At 43.0% G+C, this 17,399-nt stretch overlaps 1 protein-coding gene across 1 annotated transcript in view; it reads right to left on the bottom strand.

Annotated features, from left to right (window-relative positions):
* Positions 1–238: 238 nt before the first annotated feature.
* The window catches only part of LOC139160316 (sodium- and chloride-dependent creatine transporter 1-like), a 69,421-nt gene continuing 52,260 nt past the window's right edge, over positions 239–17,399 (bottom strand). The window contains exon 14 of the mRNA XM_070738067.1: positions 239–2,658. Within this exon, the coding sequence (XP_070594168.1) occupies positions 2,518–2,658 (141 nt within the window). The 3' untranslated portion in view covers positions 239–2,517. The remainder of the gene's footprint in view (positions 2,659–17,399) is intronic.

Raw genomic sequence — 17,399 nt, 5'->3', positions numbered from 1 at the left:
TTGGTCTGACAAATGTTTTGTAAGCTCTTGTTAGCAGTTCAAAATTACCAGAGAAGAAGCTGCCAAGGATTAGGTTAACAACTCTTAAAGCCTTTTGGCAATGTTGTTGCAGTGGGCTCTAGGACTTAGGTCACTGGATATGAGTTGCTTCCTGAAAAAGCACCTTTGGGTCTTAGAAAGGAGATAACAGCTGGAAAGACTTAGATTCTATTTATAATATAAATTAAACAAATAAATAAAATTTTTGTAATTTCTTTATTAGTTTTTCCTGTTTTAAACATTGTAACATTTCTGTGCAGATCTACACCTACATGTATATACAGTGTTCCCCCGCCACTTCGCAGTTCACCTTTGTGCATCGCGAGTTTTTATAAAATATTAATAAATAAAAGTTTTAGGTAAAGACTGAATACATTCAAGCCCTACCATGCCACCCAAACGTCCTGCAAGTTCTACGGCTTCTGGCATCGAGCCTAAGCGAAAGATGCTTACAATAAAAGAGAAAGTCATGCTGCTGGACATGTTGAAGGAAGGGAGATCGTATGCCAAAGTTGGCCGCCATTACGGGATACAATAGCTCTACTTCCCAATTGTCCCTACTTCGTGGATTTTTGTTTATTGCGGGTGGTCCTGGAATGTAACACCCACGATAAACGAGGGAACACTGTATTAAGTTTACATCATTCATACATTACTTATTCATACTTACAGAATCTTATATCCATGTCTCACATTGTCTCTTAAATCTTCCTATTTTTTGGTCCATTTTGTACCATTTTGACCATATGTCATAATATTCCGAGTCCTTTTGTTCCTTTCAATTCATTTATTTTATTTATTTTATTTATTTTGTCCAATACACGATGAGAGTTTTAGTGGGTATATTTGTTTGTTTGTTTGTTTGTTTGTTTGTTTATTGGATTTGTATGCCGCCCCTCTTCATAGACTCGGGGCGGCTAATATATACACATAGTAAAATACATGATGAAGGTTATAGAGGAGATACTCATAGTAAAATATATCTAAGAAATAATAGAAAAGAAGGTATAGTAATAGAACATATCAATGAAAGAATAGAAGAAGAGATATAGAAGAAAGGAATAGGAGATATAGGAGAGCAATAGGACGGGATGGAAGGCACTCTAGGGCACTTGTACTCGCCCCTTACTGACCTCTTAGGAATCTGGATAGTTCAACTCAGCACAGTCATATATCTTTTTCGTTATTGCATTTTCTGAAGGTACTTGAGTATCCTTCCAGTGTTATGCGTACACAATCCTTGCCGGTCACAGTATGCGATTTTAAATATTTAATATTCTTTGAGTTTTGACTTCTGATTATTCCTAGCAAGAGAAATTCTGGGGTATATTCTATTATTATTCCCATTATATCTTGGAGCCGGTCATGTATTTTTCTCCAATTACCTTTTAGCTTCAGGACACATCCACCACATGTGAAAGAAGGTACATAAGGAAAGACCTAGGTTCTAATCCCCCTACTCAGCACGGCCTTCCTTAAGTGACCTTGGATTAACAGTGCCCAAAGTGAATTCTTAACAACAAGCATGCGTTGAAAAATATGTGTGCACCCTGGAAAGATATGAATTCATTAACGCAGTGTTTTTCAACCAGTGTGCCATGGCACACTAGTGTGCCGAGAGACATGGTCAGATGTGCCGCGAAGCTCAGAGAGAGAAAGAAAAAGCAAGAGAGAGAAAGAAAACAAGAGAGAAAGCAAGCAAGAGAAAGAAAGCAAGAGAGAAAGAGAACGAGAGAAAGAAAGCGAGAGCAAGCAAGAGAAAGAAAGCAAGAGAGAAAGAAAGCATGAGAGAAAGAGAATGAGAGAAAGAAAGCAAGAGAGAGAGAGAAAGAAAGCAAGAGAGAAAGAGAACAAGAGAAAGAAAGCAAGAGAGAAAAAGAAAGCAAGAGAGAGAGAGAAAAAAGCAAGAGAGAAAGAGAACGAGAGAAAGAAAGCAAGAGAGAGAGCAAGCGAGAGAAAGAAAGCAAGAGAGAGAGAGAAAAACAGAGGGAGGGAAGGTGGGAGAGAAAGACATAGAGGGAACTAGGGAGGGAGAGAGAAAGAGAGCAAAAAAGAGGAAAGAAGGAAGAGACAAAAAGAGGGATGGAGAGAGAGAGAAAAAAAGAGGGAGAGAGAAATAGAGCGAAAGGGAGGGAGAGAATTTTTTGGTCCAAACTTTTTTTAGCCGCCCCCTCCACCACTCAATGTGCCCCATGGTTTGTAAATGTAAAAAATGTGCCGCGGCTCAAAAAAGGTTGAAAATCACTGCATTAACGAATGCAATTTGCAGGAAATGCTGCGTATTTCTGCTTGGTGGATATAATGGGCAGAAATAACATTGCCACGGTCCTAATAAAAACCAATCCCCTTAAATGTAATACATGAATTCTGGCTGTACTTCTCCAAGTAATGTCCTAGAAAGAATGGAGAATTTTTCTTTCTTAGGAAAATTGGCTTCGTAATGGCTTCGTGGAATGTCTGGTTTATGTCTGTATTTCTTTATTGGGAGGTAATGATTTGGAAAGATGTGCAGCCATGTTGGACCGAAAAGCTTGGGAGGGGAAACCCATCCATCTTTAGAAGGTGATGTATTTTCTTCATTCCCAGCCCTTGCAATAAGCCTGGCGCAGAACTGGGCATCTGCAAAAAAAATCAAAAGCAATTGTGGAAACAAATTAAAAAGAAAAAAGGGGATGAGAGACAGGGAGAGGGCTACACGGAAGCGCTGAAGATACATCCGTGGAACTTTGCTGGGTAACAGTCTAGTAAGAATGAATTTTCCTTTATTTGTATTTCATATTTCTTAACTGCCCATCTCCTTCAGAATATCTCCGAGAGAGATATAAGTTAAAAGAATGAGCACATTTTCCAGCTGAAACCTTCTGAATAGATTTTTCTTTCTTTCTCTCTCTCTATTTTCTTCCTTCTTTCTCTCTCTTTCCTTCTTTTTTCTGTCTCTCTTTCTCATTCTCTCTTTTCTTCCTTCCTTTGTTCTTTCTTTTTCTTTCTCTCTCTCTCTATATATTTTCTTCCTTCTTTTTTCTCTCTTTCCTTCTTTTTTCTTTCTCTCTTTCTCATTCTCTCTTTTCTTCCTTCCTTTGTTTGTTCTTTCTTTTTCTTTCTCTCTCTCTCTCTATATATATATATATTTTCTTCCTTCTTTTTTTCTCTTTCCTTCTTTTTTCTTTTTCTCTTTCTCATTCTCTTTTCTTCCTTCCTTTGTTTGTTCTTTCTTTTTCTTTCTCTCTCTCTCTCTCTCTCTCTATTTTCTTCCTCCCTTCTTTCTCTCTCTTTCCTTCTTTTTTCTTTCTCTCTTTCTCATTCTCTTTTCTTCCTTCCTTCCTTTGTTTGTTCTTTCTTTTTCTTTCTCTCTCTCTCTTCCTTCTTTCTCTCTCTCTTTCCTTCTTTTTTGTTTCTCATTCTCTCTTTTCTTCCTTCCTTCATTTGTTCTTTCTTTTTCTTTCTTTCTTTCTCTCTCTCCTTCCTTCCTTCTTTCTTTCCTCCTTTCTTTCTTTCAACAAGATTTGTATGCCATCCAACTCCAGTGGACTGTGACCAGCTAACAACATATAAAAACAGTATAAAAGTTACTGTATCAAAATAAAATATAAAAACAATCAATAACCCTTCTAGTAACATTCATACACTCACTCAATCATTCATAGTCCCAGACCCGGAAAAGCCAAGTCTAAATGGATTTCCAGAAGGCCAGTAGGGCAGGGATAGTGTGAATCTCCGGGGGCAGTGTGATTGGACACACAAGAAATTTGTGTTTGGTGCCTATGGTCTCAGTATACATAAAATAAAAGTTCATCAAGAATCATGAGATACAACACTTAATGACTGTCATAAGTTTCCTGCCTAATCAGGGGGTAGGACTAGAAGACCTCCAGGGTCCTTTCCAACTCTGTTATTCTATTCTTTTCTATTCTATTCTACTCTACTCTACTCTAATTGAAGACCTGCAGTGATTCACTTAACAAATGTGGCAACAAAAGTCGTAAAATCGGACAAAATTCACTTAACAAATTTCTTACTTAGCATAAATTTTGCGCTCAAGTGTGGTCGTAAGTTGAGGACTACCTGCATTGTAATTCATATGCCAGAAACCAATCTCTTTTTCAAAAAGAAACCCAACCCATTGCCTTGCTGTTGCAGCATGGGTCAAGAGCTGGGCAAGTCAGATATCACCCCCCATGAAGCGGAAACCATGAGCAAAATGCAGCATCTTTAGGCAATATCATCAGAAATTCTTCCCTTTTATTATTATCGGAGTTGGAAGGAACCTTGTAGGTCAACTAGTCCAACCTCCTGCTCAAGTGGTAGCCTTTACAGTGCTTCTCATCCTTTCTAATGCAGTGACCCCTTAATACAATTCCTCATGTTGCGGTGACCCCCAACCATAAGTCTAGCGCCAATTCTCCCAACAGAGCTTAAGCTGATTGGCAGGAAGGTCAGAGGGACACCCCCACTATGAACGCCTGATTGGTCGGATTATAAAAATATGTTCCAAGGCACCAGAATAGAAGCATTAGTTCCTAACACCATGGGAAATTTGTCTTTTCCCATGGTCTTAGGCGACCCCTGTGAAACGGTCGTTCGACCCCCAAAGGCAGAGGTCTTTAAACTTGGCAAGTTTAAGACTTGTGGACTTCAACTCCCAGAATTCTCCAGCCAGCATAGACCTCTGCCCAAAGGGGTTCTGACCCCCAGTTTGAGACCCACTGGGGACACAATTATACCATTTCAGACAAATGGCAGTCCAACCTCCTTTTGGAAGTCTCAAGTGATGGAGTTCTCACAACCTCAGCAGACAAGCTGTTCCACTGGTTGATCACTCTCACTGTCAAAAAGTTCCTCCTTATTTCCAGGTTGAATCTCTCCTTGTTCAGTTTCCATCCATTATTCCTTGTCTGGTCTTCTGGTGCCATAGAAAACAGGCTGACCCCCTCCTCTCTGTGGCAGCCCCTCAAGTATTGGAAGACTGCTATCATGTCTCCCCTGGTCCTTCTCTTTGCTAGACTGACTATGCCGAGTTCCTGCAACTGCTCTTCGTATGTTTTAGTTTCCAGTCCCCTAATCATCCTGGTTGCTCTCTTCTGCCCTTTCTCCAGAGTTTCCATGTCTTTTTTGTAGTGTGGTGACCAACACTGGATGCAGTACTCTAGGTGTGGTTTAACTAGGGCTTCATAGAGTGTATTTATAGAATGTATCCAATAACAACAACAACAACAGCAACAGAGTTGGAAGGGACCTTGGAGGTCTTCTAATCCAACCCCCTGCTTAGGCAGGAAACCCTACACTACTTCAGACAGATGGTTATCCAACATCTACTTAAAAACTTCCAGTGTTGGGGCATTCAAATCTTCTAGAGGAAAGCTGTTCCATTGATTAATTGTTCTGTCAGGATATCTGGGGGGAGTTGGTTCCAGAGGGTCGGGGCCGCCACAGAGAAGGCTCTTCCCCTGGGTCCCGCCAAACGACATTGTTTAGTCGACGGGACCCAGAGAAGGCCAACTCTGTGGGACCTAACTGGCCATTGGGATTCATGCGGCAGAAGACAGTCCCGGAGATATTCTGGTCCGATGCCTCCCCTGGTCCTTCTTTTCACTAAACTAGCCATGCCCAGTTCCTGCAACCGTTCTTCATATGTTTTAGCCTCCAGTCCCCCAATCATTGCAGAAATACATCTTGGTTACCAATTGCTTTTGAACTGGGAAGCCCTAACTCATGCCCCTTGTTACTCCCCTGGTAATAGTATCTAGACTACTGCAATGTGCTATCCATGGGGCTGCCGTTGAAAACCTACATGGATCCGCGTAGTTATAGATGCAAGTTGATGGCAGCCATGTAACGCCACTGCTTTGTGATTACACTGGGGTTCCTTTCTGGGTGCAATTCAAGGTGCTGATGGTCACCTATAATCTCTTCATAGCACAGAGCTAGTGGCTTTGGCTCCACCAGTGAGATCTGGCATGCTTCAGGTCTGTTCCACAAAACAGTGCCACCTGGTAAGTCCCAGCAGCTATCCTTTCTCTGTGGCAGTGCTTGTTCTCTGGAACATCATCCCTGGCTCCTTCATAAAATCATATACCAAAATGTCCTACCTGTTAACAACTACTTCACCTTCAACCGCAACAACACACGAGCACGAAATCGATTTAAACTAAATGTCAACCGCTCCAAACTTCATTGCAAAAAATACAACTTCAGCAACAGAGTAATCAACGCCTGGAATGCTCTACCTGATTCTGTGGTTTCTACTCCTAACCCCAAAACCTTTAACCTTAGACTATCTACAATTGATCTCTCCTCCCTTCTAAGAGGTCTGTAAGGGGCGTGCATAAGTGCACCACTGTGCCTACCGTCCCTGTCCTATTGTCTACTTTTTATCATTACTTATCTAATGTTTAATGTGTACAAATTATCACCCTATTTGATAAATAAATAAAATAAAATAAATACATCTCCCCTTCACCACCGCGAGATTCAGATATCCCCCAACTTTTCTGTCCTTCCACAAGAGCCTTGAAACCTGATGTTTCCCCCAGATCTTAGATGAGCCCATCTAGAATCCAAGACCCTCGAATCGGGTGAAATCCAGCAGGTTCCCACAGGCTTTGGAGAACTGGTAGTGGAAATATTGAGTAATTTGGAGAATCGGCAAATATCTCCTCTGACTGGCCCCAGAGTGAGGTGGGAATGGAATTTTACAATATCCTATTCCCTGCCACATCCATCAAGCAATGCATACCATGCCCACCAAGCCACACCCACAGAACAAAATAATAATAATAATAATTATTATTATTATTATTATTATTATTATTATTATTATTATGTCAATACAACACAGCAAACGAGATTACTATGCTGGATTTCGTATTTCATCACCAGTCAAGCGCTTCCCAACCACCTAAGACTGCGTGATGTAGCGGCGAATTATGTTTGCCGATCCCAGTAAAGCTGCTTTTTGCAATTGACAGATGGAGATTTTGTCAATTCCAATGGTTTTCAAATGTCTGCTGAGATCCAGTGCACTGCGCCCAGCATGCCAAGTACCACTGGGACCACATTCACTGGCTTATGCCAGAGTCGTTGCAGCTCGATTTTTAGATCTTGGTATTTCAGTAATTTCTCTAGCTGCTTCTCCTCAATTCTGCTGTCTCCTGGGATTGCGATGTCGATGATCCATACTTTTTTTTCCTCCACAATCAGGATGTCTGGTGTGTTATGCTTCAGAATTCTCTCAGTCTGAAGTCGGAAGTCCCACAGTAGTTTTGCTTGCTCATTTTTGACCACTTTTTCGGGCTTATGATCCCACCCGTTCTTTGCCACAGGGAAATGGTAGTTCTGGCAATTATTATTGTTGTTGTTGTTGTTGTTGTTGTTGTTATTATTATTATTATTATTATTATTAATTAGACTTGTATGCCGCCCCTCTCCGAAGACCCGGGGTGGCACACAAAATACAGTACAGAAAACAATACGTATACAAATCTAATAGTTAAAACTATATTCTGCACGATTTGAAGTTTCTGAACACTCTTCCAAGTTAGCCCCATGTAGAGAGCGTTGCAGTAGTCGAACCTCGGGGTGATTAGGTGGTGATAAATTGGGTTCCACCACTGCTTTGAATCAGTTACGTGTTGGTTGGCTTCAGTTCCTTCTGTTGTTTCTTTTGTTACTCTAATCATTGTCTATTAGATTTTTAGATTTTCGCATTGTATTTTTAATCCCCCATTTTTAAATGATAAGTCACCCAAAGTCGTGGCTGCAGCTTGAGGAAGTAAGATTTTTTTTTAAATCATGCAAGTCTTCCTCTCCAAAACTTATGACTGCAGCAATTCAGCAATAGAGCATTAGATTATTATTATTATTTATTAGATTTGTATGCCGCCCCTCTCCGTAGAAATGCCCCACATTTTTTTTCTAGCCTACAGTAATGGTACAAATGCAAAACTTTACATATATATTATTTGAATTGTCAGGAGTGCCTGTGTAAATTTTGCCTTTCTTCAGACAGATAGCGTAGCTGCAGCAGTGTTTCAAAATGGCGCCTGTAAGTGATGTACGTTACAAGCAGTGTGTCCTCATTGAATTTCTCACTGCAGAGAAAGAAACTATTGGGAACATTCACAAATATTTGTGCGCAGTTTATGGAGCATCTGCAGTCGACAGAAGTACGGTTAGTCGCTGGGCACAGAGGGTGAGGCCATTAGAAGACACACAGTGATTCGCACAGTGCAGAAAGGGCTTCGTGACCAGAACAAAGAGTGGTACCGACAGGGCATACACGCCCTTGTGTCTCGCTGGAGGAAGGCCATAGAACGGGATGGAGATTACGTGGAAAAATAGGGAGCGTAGAAAAAACATCATTCTTTCTCGTGTGTAAGAGCAGTAGATGCTTGGAACAAACTTCCAGCAGACGTGGTTGGTAAATCCACAGTAACTGAATTTAAACATACCTGGAATAAACATATATCCATTGTAAGATAAAATACAGAAAATAGTATAAGGGCAGACTAGATGGACCATGAGGTCTTTTTCTGCCGTCAGTCTTCTACGGTATGTTTCTACGGTATGTAAGTTTCATTGTGTTCAATAAATAATGGTTGAAGAAAAAAAATGTGGTGCATTACTTCCTGGGCACTGATGGAAGAGACGTAAGAGTGTTAAGTGGTTGCTGAGAAGGTTCATTTTGTTCTTTGAGAGATTGGAATCCATGTCTGGTAAGGGTGTGTGTGTGTGTGTGTGTGTGTGTGTAGGGCAGTGGTGAAATCATTTTTTTTTTATTACCAGTTCTGTGGGCATGATTTGGTGGGAATGGTGGGGGAAGGATACCGCAAAATCTCCATTCCCACCCCACTTTGGGGCCCGCCAGAGGTGGTATTTGCCGGTTCTCCGAGCTACTCAAAATTTCCGCTATTGGTTCTCCAGAATCAGCTGGATTTTACCCCTGGTGTGTGTGGAGTGGGGGGGGGGGGTAGCTTTGAGACAGTTTTTTCATTCCTGGCAACAGCCTGGACAAGTCCTTGCGATCTTCTTTATAAGGTTTTTCAGAAGCCCTTGCTTTCTTCTTAGGGCTAAGAGAGAGCGACTGGCTCAAGACCACTCAGCTGGCTTCATATCTATGGAATCTCTGACATTAACACAAACACACTCGGTGCCCTTAAAAATTCAAGGAGGAGGAAGATACCTATCTGTTAGGGCAGTGATTTTCAACCTTTTTTGAGCCGCGGCATTTTTTACATTTACGAAACCCTGGGGCACATTGAGCGGGGGGAGGGTGGGGGCTAAAAAAAGTTTGGACAAAAAAAATTCTCTCTCTCTTCCTCCCTTTCGCTCTATTTCTCTCTTCATTCCTCTTTCTCTCCCTTCCTTCTTTCTCTCTCCATCCCTTTCTTTCTCTTCCTTCCTCACTTTTTTGCTCTCTTTCTTTCTCCCTCCCTCCCTTATGTCTTTCTCTCCCTCTCCTTCCCACCCTCTTTCTATTGCTTTCTTTCTCTCTCTTTCTCTTTCTTGCTTTCTTTCTCTTGTTCTCTTTCCCTCTCTCTTGCTTTCTCTCTCTTTCTTGTTCTCTTTCCCTCTCTTTCTTTCTTTCTCTCTTTCTTTCTTTCTCTCTCTGAGCTTCGCGGCACACTTGACCATGTCTCACGGCACACTGGTTGAAAAACACTGTGTTAGGGCTATCATAAAGATTAGAAAATAAGCAATTGAAGTGCTTTCAATACTTATGCAAATGTTAACCATTATTAACATACAATATAATGGCTGAGTGCATATTTGAATATAATTATACATTTGAGCCATTATCTTGCTAAGACATTTAAAATGGTAACGCTGTAAATTGTTTTTCAAGGATTTACTGTTTAGGGAAGTGATGGCAAACTTTTTTTTCCCCTCAGGTGCCGAAAGAGCTGTTGCACGTGCCCGAGTGCCCACACCCATAATTCAATTTCTGGGGAGGGTGAAAACAGCTTCCTCCACCCCCCCGGAGGCCCTCTGGAGGCCGGAAATGGCCTATTTCCCAATGTCTGGTGGTCCCAGTAGGCTCGAGTTTTGCCCTCTCCAGGGTCCAAAGGCTTCCCTAGAGCTAGGGGAGGGTAAAAAACGCCCTTCCCCATCCCCCTGCATGCCCTCCCAGAGTCTCCGAGTGAGCCAAAAATCAGTTAACCAGCACACATATGGACGTTGGAGCTGAGTTAGGGCAATAGTAAGGGGCGTGCATAAGTGCACTAGAGTGCCTTCCGTCCCCTGTCCTATTGTCTCTCCTATATCCCATATATCTTCTCTTCTATCCCTTTATCTTTCTTCTATTCTCTCATTGATTTATTTATATTTATTTATTTATTTATTTACTTACTTACTTACTTACTTACTTACTTACTTACTTACTTACTTACTTACTTATTTATTGGATTTGTATGCTGCCCCTCTCCAGAGACTCGGGGCGGCTACCAGCAACACGAAACAGCATATAATAATAATCCAATATTAAAAACAGTTAAAAACCCATTATTATTAAAAAGCCAAACATACATACAGACATACCATGCATAAAATTGTAAAGGCCTAGGGGGAAAGAGTATCTCAATTCCCCCATGCCTGGCGGCAGAGGTGAGTTTTAAGGAGCTTACGAAAGGCAAGGAGGGTGGGGGCAATTCTGATCTCTGGGGGGAGTTGGTTCCAGTGGGCCGGGGCCGCCACAGAGAAGGCTCTTCCCCTGGGTCCCGCCAAGCGACATTGTTTAATTGACGGGACCCGGAGAAGACCCACTCTGTGGGACCTAAGTGGTCGCTGGGATTCGTGCGGCAGAAGGCGGTCCCGGAGATAATCTGATCCGGTGCCATGAAGGGCTTTATAGGTCATAACCAACACTTTGAATTGTGACCGGAAACTGATCGGCAACCAATGCAGACTGCGGAGTGTTGGTGTAACATGGGCATATTTGGGAAAGCCCATGATTGCTCTCGCAGCTGCATTCTGCACGATCCTATACTCTCTCTTCTATTCCTTCTCTAATTTTATTTCCTCTACTGCCTTCATTGTGTATTATTGTGTATTGGACAAAATTAAATAAATTAAATAGCTCGCGTGCCAGCAGATATGGCTCCGGGTGCCACCTGTGCCATGGGTTCTCCATCACTGGTTTAGGGACTGGGTTTATTTAAACCTGAATTTGCATGGCTGTAAGTGGAAGAAACGTAACACTATTAGGGGCTGCAAAGGGGCGTGCCAAGCCCCTGCGTTCATCAACATTTTTCCTTCAACAGGTTTTAATCTCTTGCTCCTCTTTTTTTTTTTTACTTTTAACATCCAGCCTGATGAGCTCAATATTCCTTCCTTTGCGTAGGATTACAAGATGTGGCATCCCCACCATCACAAAACATGCGCCTTGTGCATTTGACATCTGGGCTGCTGGGAGCTGCGGTCCAGTGAATCCAGAGGGAGAATAGATGCAGGAAGGCTGGGTTAAATAAAGGGAGCTGCAATTTTTGCCCCCACTCAGCCTCGCCTTTTGCCATGACAAGTCAATGCAGGATTATTTAGATTCACCCCCCCCACCCCCGTCGTTAGCGTACCACCTTCCTGCTGTCCCTCCTCAGCCAAAGTGAAGACAAGCAAGTAAAGGCGGCAATAAACCTGACCGATGTGCTTTGCGTGCTTATTTGTTCTGCTTGGCAAGCGGAGCTGTTGCATTATGTAAGGCGGCTATAAAGACATTGTGGTTAGTGGGGTAGAAGCCTTGCGGAGAGCTCGGCTGTAAAATTGGGGGGGGGGGAATGCAAGAGAAGGCAGAGAATCCCCCTTATGGATGGCATTTCAGCTCCGTGTGGAAGCCAGCAAGGAAATCGCTGAAGATACAGTTGTATTCAGCCACTAGGGAGTCGCCAGCCCCATAATTTATTGTGGTACACTCAAAACTTGGGGATTGCCCACCCCTGCAACAGAGGAAAGATATAGCAATTGTGAGCCACCCCGAGTCTTTGGAGAGGGGCGGAATACAAATCTAAATAATAATAATAATAATAATAATAATAATAATAATAATAATAATAATAATAATTAAAAAAAAAAGACTTAATGAACTCAATCTGTATAGTCTGGAGGACAGAAGGGAAACTGGGGAAATGATCGGAACATTTAAATACGTTATCTCAGGCACTGCCTTCTGCTGCACGAATCCCAGCGACCAGTTAGGTCCCACAGAGTGGGCCTTCTCCAGGTCCCGTCAACTAAACAAAGTCGCTTGGCGGGATCCAGGGGAAGAGCCTTCTCTGTGGTGGCCCCGGCCCTCTGGAACCAACTCCCCCCAGAGATTAGAATTGCCCCCACCCTCCTTGCCTTTCATAAGCTTCTTAAAACCCACCTCTGCCGCCAGACATGGGGGAACTGAGATACTGTTTCCCCCTAGGCCTTTACAATTTTATGCATGGTATGTCTGTATGTATGTTTGGTTTTTATATTAATGGGTTTTTAACTGTTTTAATATTGGATTGTTATATGCTGTTTTTATTACTGTTATTAGCCGCCCCGAGTCTACGGAGAGGGGCGGCATACAAATAAACAAACAAACAAACAAATGGTTCAATAAGGTTCAGGAAAGAAGTGTTTTTAGTAGGAAGGTGAACCCAAGAACAAGGGGGCACAATCTGAGGTTAGTTGGGGGAAAGATCAGAAGCAATGTGAGAAAATATTATTTTACAGAAAGAGTAGTAGATGCCTGGAACAAACTTCCAGCAAACTTCCAGCAGACGTCGCTGAATTTAAACATGGCTGGGATAAACATATATCCATCCTAAGATAAAATACAGGAAACAGTATAAGGGCAGACTAGGTGGACCATGAGGTCTTTTTCTGCCATCAATCTTCTGTTTCTATGTTTAAAATACCTAGAGCAGTGATGGCGAACCTATGGCACAGGTGCCAGCCTCCAGAGGGCCTCAAGGGGCTGAGGGAAGCTGTTTTTGCCCTCCCTAGGCATTGAATTATGGCTGTGGGCACTCGCGCATGCACAATAGCACGTGCCTATGCTCTTTCGGCACCTGAGGGGAAAAAGGTTCGCCATCACTGATTTAGGGTGCCTTATGCTTGGTCAATGATGATGAACCTTTTTCAGTTCTTGTGTCCAAAAGGCTGTGTGTGGATGTGCTAGCATGCGTACATGTACCCACACTCTTTCCCTTCCCCTGCATGCAAACCCCTGCGTGCTGCCCCTGCGCATAATCGCCCCATCCCTGTCCATGCACACAGGCCTCACTGAAGCCTGTGTGAAAGTGAAAAAACAGCCAAATAGATGAACCGGAAGTTTGGAAAAATGGACTTCCGGTTTACCCATTGTGCTGTTTTTTGGACTCGGGAGGGTTCAGAGAAGCTTCCTAAAGCTCCAGGGTGCAAAAAAACAGTACAACGAGCAAACCGGAAGTGTGTTTTCTGAACTTCCGGTTTGTCTGTTGGGTGGTTTTTTTGTACTCTGGGCCTTCAGGGAAGCTTCCCTGAAGCATCCAGCGGGCAAAACGGCCTTTCCCAAGGCTGAAAATCAGCTGGCCAGAGCGCTGGAACTAACAGTGCAACGCCTTGTGTTCCCTCCAATATGGCTCCGCATGCCACCTGTGGCACCCCTGCCATAGGTTCACCATCACGCTGCTAGCTGCTCTCTGGGCATCCAAGCCCCGCTATCCTCACATTTTCAGTGCAATCCTCACTACCTCTCCAAGGGTCTCTGCCAAACAAGGCTATTATTAAATACACCGTGAATAGCCATGTTGATGTAAATTACAATTATTTTTCTTCCTGGTATCACCTGGTTCAGTTTTGGTTTGCTACTAGGAGTGGGCAATTATGGTGTCGAGCCAGTGCAGAAGTTGGTGATAGATTAACAGCTTGCCACACTATTTAAAGGAGGCCTGATGCTTATGGGAACTTGGGGGGGGGTGATTTTCATGAGGGAACGGATGAAGCCACAAGGCATTCTTTCGAGTGGTTCAAGGCTATCCTATACCCATCCACCTGGGTGGAAGCAGAAGGAGCACTGGCCACACTGGCACAATCTGAACGGGCAATGTGATAAGTTTGTGGGTGGGGGACAAGGGATGTGAACTTTCAACTGAGTGAGAAACTCATTGTAGGTGCCAGGATGGCTCTGGCAATAAATTGGAATTTTAAAGACTTTGACATGGACTCTGATTTAGTTCGGATGCTACCTGGAACCTTGACCTATGGCTTCTTTGTGACCTCTGGACTTCAGTTCCCATGCTGGCTCAGGAATTCTGGGAGTTGAAGTCCACAGGTCATAAAGGGGCCATAATTGTCCACCCCTGCTCTAAAGTGCTGTCCTGAATTACCATTGAGTTGTTGTTGTTAAGAAGACAACAAACTTTGATTTTCTTAAAATCACAAGACCACCGATAGATAACAACTGTTGCCTGCCTTTAAGGCTGTTTCCATTAGCATGAGGTAACAGATAACAGATTAACAGAATTGCAAGGGACCTTGCAGGTCATCTAGTCCAGCCCCGAGATCCTATATCTGCCTCTACTTAGGATCGAACTCACAACCTTCTGATTGTAAGGCAAGAGCTCCACCTCTAAGCCACAGCAGCTGGGCTGTGAGATAGAAATACTGCTAGGAGACACTCGGTGATGAGCTACCAAAATTTTTACTACCACACTGTGGGCGTGGCTTATGCATTTTGTTTCAACATCTTTCAGTGCAAATTGGGTGCTCTGGGGTGGAGCTCCAAATTTTGCTACCGGAACTGCATTCCTGACCGTTCCCGTAGGAGCCCATCACTGGAGACACTGCTCACTTTGATGGGAGTGGAACTCCAGAGAGGATAAGACTGTAATTCCTTAAATTCTCAGCCTTCGGGCCTGTTGGAAATGGCAGGAATAATAGTACCCATCCATTTGGAGAGCACCAAAGCAGGAAAGTTTCTGTAGGAGTAAAAGCTTACGAGCTGAAAAACCAGGGCTTCTGCTGCCATCTTGTGCTCGTGGTCTGCGAGAGCCATGCGGTTAGAATGGGTTTTTACACTTCCTTCGTTGAATTGCCCTGTGAAATCAGATATTGGGGATCCCTTCCTAAAGAGATCACTGATGGATCATTTGCTTTTAGCCACCCACTTAGTTCTGACGTTCGTATACTTTTTCGGTTTTTATCTCAATAATGGCACAAACCAACACACGTCTTTCTGACCCTGGTGTAATTGCTAATCCAGGCAACCAGTTAAAAAAAATTATGTACCATTTTCCTAATAAAATATTTATTTCCTGTCATCTCGGTATATTTTTCCTTCTGCTGTAAGTAAATGCTTCCATGGGAGCAGGAACTCTGCAACATGCGCCCAAGTCTACGGAGAGGGGCGGCATACAAATCTAATAAATAATAATAATAATAATAATAATCTGATTTCTAATTGATCAAAGCCACTGTGTGTAGGTGGGGGTGGGGTGGGGAGCTCTCTATTTGCAGGCAAATGCTTTGTACTCGGCGATGGGATTCAAAAAAATTTTTTACTACCAGTTGTGTGGCCGTGGCTTGGAGGACGTGGCATGGCTTGGTAGGCGGGGCAGAGCAAGGATACTGCAAAATTCCCATTCCCACCCTACTCCAGGAAAGATACCACAAAATTCCCATTCCCTCCCCACTTCAGGAAAGATACTGCAAAATTCCCATTTCCTCCCCACTTCAGGAAAGATACCACAAAATTCCCATTTCCTCCCCACTCCAGGAAAGATACCACAAAATTCCCATTCCCTCCCCACTCCAGGGGAAAAATAGTGCAAAATTCCCATTTCCTCCCCACTTCAGGAAAGATACCACAAAATTCCCATTTCCTCCCCACTCCAGGGGAAAAATAGTGCAAAATTCCCATTCCCTCTTGATCAGCCGGGGCTCAGGAGGCAGAGAATAGATGGAGGCAGGACCAGTCAGAGGTGATATTTACCCGTTCTCTGAGCTACTCAAAATTTTCGCTATTTAGTAGTAGGTTATGGTCTACTTTGTCAAAAGCCTTACTGAAGTCCAAGTAAACCACATCGACAGCATTCCTCTGGTCCATTAATTTTGTTACTTTGTCAAAGAATGCTATTAGATTAGTCTGGCATGATCTGTTTTTGACAAACCCATGTTGGCTTTTGGTTATTACTTTGTTTGCTTCTAGGCATTCATTGACTCGTTGCTTGATTATCTTTTCCAAAGTCTTCCCTGGTATTGAAGTCAGACTGATAGGTCTGTAGTTTCCTGGATCTGTTTTTTCTTTTCTTGAAGATAGGAACTACATCAGCTCTTGTCCAGTCCTCTGGCAATTCCCCGGTGCTTTAGGATCTTTGAAAGATATAGTCCAAGCCACACCACACCCAAGCCATGCCCACAGAACTGGTAGAAAATCAAATTGGATTCCACCACTGGCCCTGACCTCCTTAGCTTTAAGGCAGGATTAGATTCATGGATGCCACATTTATCGGTGGTTATTGAAATGGATATCCAAGTGCCGCCTCTGTTGGTTGAGGCAGGCAGGATTCCCTTGGGTACCATTTGTTGGGGGTCAAGGGAAAGGGAGGGTTTTTCCTTCTCTTTCTGCTCAAGATCCCCATGGACAGTTGGTGGGCCACTGTGCGACACAGAATGCTGGACTCGATGGACTTTGGCCTGATTCAGCATGGCTCTTCTTATGTTTTATAATGAACTTTTCTTTGTTGCCTTCAGTAATTGGGGCGATTTGGGGGGCTGTCCTTTTTTTCTTTCTGTCAAAATCGAATGATGAAAAGTGGGATGCAGGATGGACCACATTAAAAACTTTTTTTTAAAAAAAAGTCTACCTTTAATTTGGGTCGTAAAGAAAAGGAGGACACTGGGAGAACTATGAAGATGAGGAATGATGCAGATCAAAACTGTTTGGTTCACCTGGTGGAATAAAAGTAGAAGCTGATTTCTAAGTAGGTCACTTACTTTCACCTGCTGACAACAAAATTTGATCCTTGACAGCCTGTCTAGGTGCTGGCAGGGTGAGTCAGCCATTACTTCAGGATCAGTGAAGTCTCAGATACTGTCTTGCTTGTTCTGCGGTGCTAGACTTTGGGAGCGATGTGGGAGTGAGGAACAGAAAGCATTTCTCCTAACTCCTTGATAAAGAGTCTTCTGCTGCACATTCTTATATGTAACAATAGCACTTAGACTTATATACCGCTTCACAATGCTTTACAGCTCTAAGTGGTTTAGAGAGTCAGCATATTGACCTCAACAATTTGGGTCCTCATTTTACGAAAGGATGGAAGGCTGAGTCAACTTTCGAGTCTGTTAAGATTCGAATTGCCATATTGCAGGCAGCAACAATCTGCAGAAGCAGCCTGCAGTACTGCACACCGTTAGCGTCT

Source organism: Erythrolamprus reginae, chromosome 2 (genome assembly GCF_031021105.1).
Source record: "Erythrolamprus reginae isolate rEryReg1 chromosome 2, rEryReg1.hap1, whole genome shotgun sequence".
NCBI classification, from domain to species: Eukaryota; Metazoa; Chordata; class Lepidosauria; order Squamata; family Dipsadidae; genus Erythrolamprus; species Erythrolamprus reginae.
This window is presented reverse-complemented; position numbering and strand designations above follow the sequence as displayed.